The sequence below is a fragment of the Danio rerio genome, chromosome 3, assembly GCF_052040795.2.
Source record: "Danio rerio strain M-AB ecotype USA chromosome 3, GRCz13ab, whole genome shotgun sequence".
Taxonomy (NCBI): domain Eukaryota; kingdom Metazoa; phylum Chordata; class Actinopteri; order Cypriniformes; family Danionidae; genus Danio; species Danio rerio.
The window spans coordinates 8,620,001-8,630,000 of NC_141023.1; the positions used below are offsets into that span (position 1 = coordinate 8,620,001).

General features: G+C 39.3%; 1 protein-coding gene across 1 annotated transcript in view; it reads right to left on the reverse strand.

Annotated features, from left to right (window-relative positions):
* Positions 1 to 6,278: 6,278 nt before the first annotated feature.
* The window catches only part of pctp (phosphatidylcholine transfer protein), a 26,353-nt gene continuing 22,631 nt past the window's right edge, over positions 6,279 to 10,000 (reverse strand). The window contains 2 exon segments of the mRNA NM_001130786.1: positions 6,279 to 6,394; positions 6,494 to 6,561. Coding sequence (NP_001124258.1) covers positions 6,317 to 6,394; positions 6,494 to 6,561 — 146 coding nt within the window. The 3' untranslated portion in view covers positions 6,279 to 6,316.

Genomic DNA, 10,000 nt, shown 5'->3' on the forward strand with positions numbered 1-10,000 from the left:
ATCATTATTATTATTTGTATTATTATTAATAATATTAAAAGCAAGTATAAAATTATATAATTTAAATAACAATAATAATAATTATTATTATTATTTTCATTATTATTATTAATGGTAATATTATAAATAACAACAACAAAAACAACAACAACAATAATAATAATTATTATTATTACTATTAAAAGTAATATTACTATTATTTTTACTGCATTAATATTATTATTATTATTATTATTATTATTATTAATAGTAATAGTTTTATTATTATTACTTCATATTCATATTATTATTTTCAGCATTATTATCATTATTAATAATATTAATTATTATTAAAACAATTTTATAATAATTATATAATATAATTAAATAACAACAATAATAATAATAATAATAATTATTATTATTAATAGTAATATTACTATTATTTTTACTGCATTATTATTATTATTATTATTATTATTATTATTAATATAAATTATTATTAAAACAATTATATAATAATTTTATATAATTAAATAACAACAACAATAACAATAATAATAATAATAATAATAATAATATTACTACTAATTATAATATTGTATTATTATTTGTTTAAAATTAATCAAAGTATTATTATATTAGAACAGAGTAGTTATGTTTTAGTCACAGGAATAAATTGCATATTAAATTCACATGGAAGATGTAACATTATTTCAATTTATTTTACTGCATTTTTGACTATTTATAAATAATCAATTATTGAAAACCCCTGGCCAGCAGTGTACAATATCTATTTATAGCTCTTTTTTTTTTATTATTTTAGAACACTTCTTCCTGAAATGTTCTCTTGTTTTTCTTCAGAATAAATAACTCTTGCATTTATATTTTGCTTTCTACCTAAATAAAACTCACATATTTTGCATCTTAATCATCCAAATATGGTTTAAAAGGTTGTTAATGTACACTGTAAAAACATTCTTACTGTCTTCAATTTTTAAGCTGAATCAAATGAACTTTTCTAGTCATCTCAACTAACATCAATCAAACTGACTAAAACATTAAGGGAAACTTTGAATAAGTTTTAAAAATGTGTTCAGACCCGATTAACTTATTAAAATAAATTTGATTAACCATAAAAATTATTTCTTTTCTTGACTTTTTGTAAAACTTTAAAAACAGCGTTTGGATTTCTGGATTGCTTACTGTGCGTTTTAAGACACAACCGACAGGTTAATTAACATATTCATACATTCACAAATGGCACACCCAATTAAAGTGCTATGACTGATACTTATGTCATGGGTGTGTTCACACTTGGCAAGTCTGATTCCATTAAAATGAACTCAAAATGACAAATTCAGTTTGAATAAGTATGAAAGATTGTTATCCCAACCGTAATGTCAAGCAAACAAGGCAAAATGGGTCAAATGGGTTTCAATTCACATCCAGACAAACTCTAGAGCAGGGGTTCTCATTCTCAGTACTGGAGGTCCGTTGTCCTGCAGATTTTAGCTCCAACTTGCCTCAACACACCTCCAAAGATGTTTCTAGAAAGCCTAGCAAGAGCTTGATTATCTAGCCCAGGTGTGTCTGATTGGGGTTGGAGTTCAAATCTGCAGGACACCGAGATTGAGAACCCCTGCTCTAGAGCCTAAAATACAGTATGAACACAACACGTATTAAAGACATATAAATGAGACGAAAACAGGACATGATGTCATAAGATGGACCATAAAATGCAAAGAAGGCTTAAAATGTCCTGATTTTTTTTTTTCTCTTCACAGTCAGTGTTGCTGATTTCAGTTCAGTACTGGTGTCAGACATATTTATTGCTTACAGCAGATGTTCATTTGTGTCTGAGATTTTTTTTAAAGGCTGTTTTCATTCATTAAACTCTTTCTCGAGTTCATAACCAATAGAAATACCAACACATGTCCAAATACAATGAGCATATTCAGTTATGAATGAAAAGTTTTTTTTTTTTTTTTAAATGTGCCTTTTTGTCTTGTTTCTAGTCCAAATATCTGAAAATTCCTAAATCAAAAAGCATTTTTTTAGACGCGCAAAATATAGTCTTGAAGGCCAGCTAGTGGTTAGAATCCTTGTTAGAACAACCAACTCCCATGTAAAGAATCACCGGTTCAATTCTAGCTCAAAGCAGGGTGGGTGCAGTAGGACTGGTGGGTTACACTTGGGGGCTCGTCCGGGATTGAAGTGAGGTTTAGGGAGGTGAGTGTAAGGAGACCAACTAGTGAAGTGCTATGCAGATAAACCTCACTCCTCTGACCTCTGAAAGAGCTATAGCGACAGACACTAGAGGCCATGGTCATTAGCCTTCTTGTTAGAGGAATCGACTCCCATTTAAAGAATCGCCAGTTCGATCCCAGCACAGAGCGGGTTGGATGCAGTAGGACCTGTGGGTTACACTTGTGAGCTCATCCGGGATGGGAGTGAGGTTTAAGGGGGTGAGTGTAACGGTGGTCAGCAAGTGAAGTGCTATGCAGGTAAAACTCCCTCATCTGACCATAAACGGTGCTCTAGCAACAGACGCTAGAGGCCATGGTCTTTAACCTCCTTGTTAGAACAACTGACTCCCATGCAAAGAATTCCCAGTTTGATCCCAGCTCAAATTAGGTTTGGTGCAGTAGGAGCTATGGGTTACACTTGGGAGCTCATCCGGGATGGGAGTGGGGTTTAGGGGGGTGAATGTAGCAGAAGCCAGCTAGCGAAGTGTTAGCAGGTAAACCTCACTCCTCGGACCATAAACGGTGCTCTATCAACAGACGCTAGAGGCCATGGTCTTTAGCCTCCTTGTTGGAGCAACCGACTCGAATGTAAAGAATCACCGATTTGATCCCAGCTCAGCCAAGTTAGGTGCAGTAGGCTCTGTGGGTTACATTTGGGGGCTCGTCCGGGATGGGAGTGAGATTTAGGGGGTGAGTGTTACGGCGGCCAGCTAGTGAAGTGCTATGCAAGTAAACGTCACACCTCTGACCTCTTAAGATGTTCTAGTGACAGACGCTAGAGGCCATGGTCTTTAGCCTTCTTGTTAGAACAACCAACTCCCATGCAAGGTTTAGGGGGCTGAGTGTAACAGTGGCCAGCTAGTGAAGTGCTATGCAAGGAAACCTCACTCTGACCTCTAAAGGTGCTCTAGTGACAGACGCTAGAGGCCATGGTCTTTAGCGTCCTTGTTAGAACAACCGACTCCCATGTAAAAAATCCCCAGTTCAATGCAAGTTCAGAGTGGAATGGGTGCAATAGGACCGGTGGGTTACACTTGGGGGCTCGTCCGGGATGGGAGTGAGGTTTAGGGGCGTGAGTGTAAAAGAAGCCAGCTAGCTAAGTGCTATGCAGGTAAACCTCACTCCTCTGACCTTTAAAAATGCTCTAGGGACAAACGCTAGAGGCCATGGTCTTTAGCCTCCTTGTTTAGAACAACCAACTCCCATGCAAGGTTCAGGGGGCTGAGTGTAACAGTGGCCAGGTAGTGAAGTGCTATGCAAGCAAACCTCACTCTGATCTCTAAAGGTGCTCTAGTGTCTTTAGCCTCCTTGTCAGAGCAACCGACTCGAATGTAAAGAATCGCCGATTCGATCCCAGCTCAGCCAAGTTAGGTGCAGTAGGCTCTCTGGATTACACTTGGGGGCTCGTCCGGGATGGGAGTGAGATTTAGGGGGGTGAGTGTAACGGTGGCCAGCTAGTGAAGTGCTATGCAAGTAAACGTCACACCTCTGACCTCTAAAAGAGCTCTCGCAACAGACGCTAGAGGCCATGGTCTTTAGCCTTCTTGTTAGAACTACCAACTCCAATGCAAGGTTTAGGGGGCTGAGTGTAACATTGGCCAGCTAGTGAAGTGCTATGCAAGGAAACCTCACTCTGATCTCTAAAGGTGCTCTAGTGACAGACGCTAGAGGCCATGGTCTTTAGCCTCCTTGTTAGAACAACCGACTCCCATGTAAAAAAATCCCCAGTTCAATGCAACGTCAGAGTGGGATGGGTGCAATAGGACCGGTGGGTTACACTTGGGGGCTCGTCCGGGATGGGAGTGAGGTTTAGGGGCGTGAGTGTAAAAGAAGCCAGCTAGCTAAGTGCTATGCAGGTAAACCTCACTCCTCTGACCTTTAAAAATGCTCTAGGGACAAACGCTAGAGGCCATGGTCTTTAGCCTCCTTGTTTAGAACAACCAACTCCCATGCAAGGTTTAGGGGGCTGAGTGTAACAGTGGCCAGGTAGTGAAGTGCTATGCAAGCAAACCTCACTCTGATCTCTAAAGGTGCTCTAGTGTCTTTAGCCTCCTTGTTAGAGCAACCGACTCGAATGTAAAGAATCGCCGATTCGATCCCAGCTCAGCCAAGTTAGGTGCAGTAGGCTCTCTGGATTACACTTGGGGGCTCGTCCGGGATGGGAGTGAGATTTAGGGGGGTGAGTGTAATGGTGGCCAGCTAGTGAAGTGCTATGCAAGTAAACGTCACACCTCTGACCTCTAAAAGAGCTCTCGCGACAGACGCTAGAGGCCATGGTCTTTAGCCTTCTTGTTAGAACAACCAACTCCAATGCAAGGTTTAGGGGCTGAGTGTAACAGTGGCCAACTAGTAAAGTGCTATGCAAGGAAACCTCACTCTGATCTCTAAAGGTGCTCTAGTGACAGACGCTAGAGGCCATGGTCTTTAGCCTCCTTGTTAGAACAACCGACTCCCATGTAAAAAAATCCCCAGTTCAATGCAAGGTCAGAGTGGGATGGGTGCAATAGGACCGGTGGGTTACACTTGGGGGCTCGTCCGGGATGGGAGTGAGGTTTAGGGGGGTGAGTGTAAAAGAAGCCAGCTAGCTAAGTGCTATGCAGGTAAACCTCACTCCTCTGACCTTTAAAAATGCTCTAGGGACAAACGCTAGAGGCCATGGTCTTTAGCCTCCTTGTTAGAACAACCAACTCCCATGCAAGGTTTAGGGGGCTGAGTGTAACAGTGGCCAGATAGTGAAGTGCTATGCAAGCAAACCTCACTCCGATCTCTAAAGGTGCTCTAGTGTCTTTAGCCTCCTTGTCAGAGCAACCGACTCGAATGTAAAGAATCGCCGATTCGATCCCAGCTCAGCCAAGTTAGGTGCAGTAGGCTCTCTGGATTACACTTGGGGGCTCGTCCGGGATGGGAGTGAGATTTAGGGGGGTGAGTGTAACGGTGGCCAGCTAGTGAAGTGCTATGCAAGTAAACGTCACACCTCTGACCTCTAAAAGAGCTCTCGCGACAGACGCTAGAGGCCATGGTCTTTAGCCTTCTTGTTAGAACTACCAACTCCAATGCAAGGTTTAGGGGGCTGAGTGTAACAGTGGCCAGCTAGTGAAGTGCTATGCAAGGAAACCTCACTCTGACCTCTAAAGGTGCTCTAGTGACAGACGCTAGAGGCCATGGTCTTTAGCCTCCTTGTTAGAACAACCGAGTCCCATGTAAAAAAATCCCCAGTTCAATGCAAGGTCACAGTGGGATGGGTGCAATAGGACCGGTGGGTTACACTTGGGGGCTCGTCCGGGATGGGAGTGAGGTTTAGGGGGGTGAGTGTAAAAGAAGCCAGCTAGCTAAGTGCTATGCAGGTAAACCTCACTCCTCTGACCTTTAAAAATGCTCTAGGGACAAACGCTAGAGGCCATGGTCTTTAGCCTCCTTGTTAGAGCAATCGACCTCAATGCAAAGATTCCACAGTTTGATCCCAGTTCAGAGCAGGTAACTCTCGTTTTCAGAAAAAATATTTAAAAATCAATCAAAAAATTTCTGTACAGGCTAAATGATCTGCCAATGTCCTTAGATTCTGTCTGGTGCTTCAGTGTGACCTAGAAGGGACTTGAAGTGACGGTAGAAAAATCAAGTTTTCTTTTATACTCCAGATCAAACAAACCAAGTGTGAACACACCCTAAAACTATAATTAGCCCAAAATCATGCCAACAGACAACACAAATCAGAATTCGTTTGATCACTGATAAAGATAGTTGACCCAAAAATGTAAAATTCAGTCATTATTTACTCATTTTCCTTCTTCTGTTGGACACAATTTAATATATTTGGACGAATTTTGTAAACCAGTAATCATTATGTGTGTCAATGACTACCGGTTTTCAACGTTCTTTTCTTTTGTGTCCAACAGAAGCTTCATAAATAGTTTGGAGTTGATTGAGAGTGAGTTAACGAGGAGTCAATTTCAATTTCGGGTGAGCTATCCCTTTACTGTTACAGATGAAATTAAAAAAGACAGTAATGAAGGACTCCAGCTATGTTTTCTCCCATCACCAGCAGTAGCTCTACCCAGAATGCCCATCTGACAGGAGCCTTGAAGCTCAGATCACTTGCTGTTTTTGCAGTAGTCGCTGTAGTTGCTGCAGGCTTTCTTCATGTCGGTGAGGAATGAAGGAACGCCCGTCTGAGAGGGAAAACACACACTGATCAACACACGCTCGCAACAAAATTCAGCTAACTTAAATTCAACATCACTACAATAATGCTCGAGCATCAGACTCACCTTTGCTGCCCAGTTGACCAGCCACGTCGGGATCATTCCTCCAGGATTATCAAAGTAGTTCATAAACACTGGAACAGAATTAAACAATGTTAATAATATACAGTATACAATTGCCAACACATATCGTCACCTTAGAATTATAAGGTTCTATCTGACATTTTTTGTCAAAATTGAGTTATCGACATATTATTATTAAATGACCACTTATTTACATTATGTGATGTGTTTTTATAAGTTGTTTACATTTTAAAGGGTCACGAAACACCAAAACACATTTTTTGAGCTGTTGACAGTCGTCGTGTCCCACACAGCTAAAAACACTATTAGGACACCTATATTTCGCTAAAAAGTGTAAATTGGTTGTTTTTGCGTTATTTCAAGCAAATTCGTACTTCTGATTTGAAACGAATTTTTGAAGCTGCGTCACGGCCATGACAAAATAGCGTTGTATTCCAGCGTGCAGACTGGGCGTCTGTGCCTGAGTGAGTCTTATTACGTCTTACAGTGTGATGCATTAATGCATGAGTAAAGCTTGGTTCAAACCAATCAGCGCGCTCTATTGTGCAACTTCATTAATATTCATTAGTGTCACCGCGTTTACGCCACAGAGACGCCACGTTGTGTTGGCAAAACAAGCGTGAAGTGTTGCTTTTATAATTTGCTGCAGTTAAGTTTTGTTTTCATTTTCTCTCTGTGAGAGCTCAGCTGGATCACGTGTGGATTAACAGTGTACGCGACGCTCGACAACAATAACTTACGTGTCTAAGGAGGATTATTTTTTACCTGAGAGCTGTTCTCATCTGCAAACGCTGAGATCCAGATTCGCTTGTAGTCTCCTCTTAATAAAGACGCGGCTCTTGTTGCTGGTGATTGTCCTGTCTCTACAGATTTGGTAAGTGAGCGACCAGTGCTCTTTGTTTATTCAGTTTGTTCGTATCGAACTAAGTTAACTATTGCACCGAGTGTAAACATGTTAGCACCACAACTAAACTTTAACCTCGTGTAGGATTTTTACCGCATTTAGTGACCGGAATAACACACGCGGCTTTCTGACGCTACCTGCTGTGTGCATCTAAGTTTTCGGGAAATGCGGAGGTTTTTTATTCTCTCACTCGCCGTGCGGTATCAAACATTGCATGAAAAATACACGCTTAGAGCAGTTCCTCGAATCAAATATCTCATTTGTCGCGAGGGGCATGAATGAATTGCCTAATTGAAAAAGACAAACTGCAGTTAAAGTCCAACATTTAATAATTTGGCAAATAATTCGACTACAGTTGTCCATGTAAACACCATTACTTTCCCCCGTGTATGTGTGTGTGTGTGTGTTTTGACTCTGAAATGTCCAAATAGACACTCCCACACCATCCCTCTTTAGTTCCTCCGACACTCCCCCCTAAACAGAGCTGGACACACCCACTTTTCTGACTTTTTCCAAAGTAGAGGTGTGAAAACACCCTGCTGAAACAAGGGGGTTTCATGGCCCTTTAAGACTTTTTATTTAAAAAAAACAAAAAGGTTTATCTACAGAGTTGAACTCTAGCTTGGCTCTATAAGGTTCTTTCTGTGAGCCAATCAGCATTTTTAATGCATGCACGAGGACCAATCAGGATCAGTTTTCTTTGTCACTTCGCCAGACTGCTGTATTGACAGCGGTAAACATCCGAGAGTTGTTGTCATAGCAACAGTTCTGGTAGCTCAAACCTGCGTAATAAGTTAATTACTTATCACAACGTCAACTAGTTCATTATTTAATGTAATCTAAACTTAATTTTTTACTCTTTGCTCATAATTAGATGTTAATCATATGTATTTAATATTTTGAAATATATAATAAAAAGGTTTGATTATATTCACTTGTGTGGCATTTTTGCCCTTTAAAGTTTACACATGCAGTTGTAATAAAGTAATAAAGTAAGTTGTTATAAATAAGTTGTTAAAGAAAAAAATGAACAAAAAATATTTTACTGGAAAATTATTACTGCTTATGCCGTATTCTAGGCTAGTGTTTCTCAACTGGTGGGAACATTTTCAGTGGGTCGCGGAGTGTGTGTTTAAAAAAAACAACAAAAGTTAAATTTTTTATCTATTTTGCTTATACCGGACTTTTATTTTGAAATGCGTGTGCAACAACCCTACCGTTTGACATGTGAAATTTAATTTAATTATTGCAACAAATATGTCAAGCGCAAGTACGACCCCGAATATGTAACGTATGGATATATATATTGACGACAAAAAAAGACTTAAAGCCTCGGTGTCATATGTAGTGAGGTGCTCTCATAAGAGAGCACGAAACCTTCTAAATTAAAACAACATTTAGAAACCAGAAAACATATTTTATAAACAGTTTAATATTAACAGTATTTGTCGTTATTACTTTTCTATAATTTAATCCATTTTGTTAAATGACAGCAATAAAATAGTATTTATTTGTAAGTTTCTTATGATGTATCTGTCACTACTTGTTTATGTTAAAAATAAATACAAATAAAGTATAATTGCAAAAATTGTATTATAGTTCCTAAAAATTTGGGTCGCAGCTTGATGACCATGTAAAAATGTGGGTCCCATGGCCAAACCAGTTGAGAACCCCTGTTCTAGGCAGTATTGATAAACTGCCAGAAAAAAAAAAACTAATACATGTAGTAAGAACGTCGTCTCACGGTTGCTGACTTTCACACAACAACGTTGCTACAGCCTACTTACAACTTACAGTTCTACGTTGTAACAAAGTAGCGAGCGCGTAAGTGGCGATCATCGCTACAACATAAATGTGTTTGTTGGGATGTCACTATTTTTCTCAGAACACATAATTCCAAAGGTGCTGTTGACTTGAAGTTTACACCAGACGTTGATAACAACTAAAGAAATCCATATATGCAAATCGAATTAGTTTACAAATCAAGTTATGCATAATTAAATGAAATGACACTGGAAAAAAGTATTGAACACATGAAGAAAGGGAGGTGTAGAAAGGAAGTGAAAGCCCAGACAGCAGCTGAAATCTCTCTGTATTTCTTCAGCAACCCTCTGCCCTTCATCAGTGTAAATGAAAATGAATATCAGCTGCTTCAGTTCAACATCTACATTAACAGGAAGATAAAGATTAAACCAGGATGGACATTTCAGCAAGACAATCATCTGAAAAGCACAGCCAAGGAAACTCAAATGCTTTCAGAGAAAGAAAATCAAGCTGTAGAATGGCCCAGCTAATCACCTGACTCGAACCCAATAGAAAAAAACTAAATAAAGCTCAGATTTGCTAGACGAGACCCACAGAAACATCAAGATTTTTTACACTCTGTTAAAGTCTGTGAAAAAAATCTCCCCTGAGCAAACTTCATTCTTCATACGAGAGGCGTTCTTATAAGAGTAGTTTAGTAAAGTCCAACAGCTCCTTTAGAAATAATATTAAACATGATGTGTTCAATACTTATTTCCCCCCACTATATGTGCTCCAGTGTGTTACATGTTACATTTCTGTGTTCCAGTGTTACGTGTGTG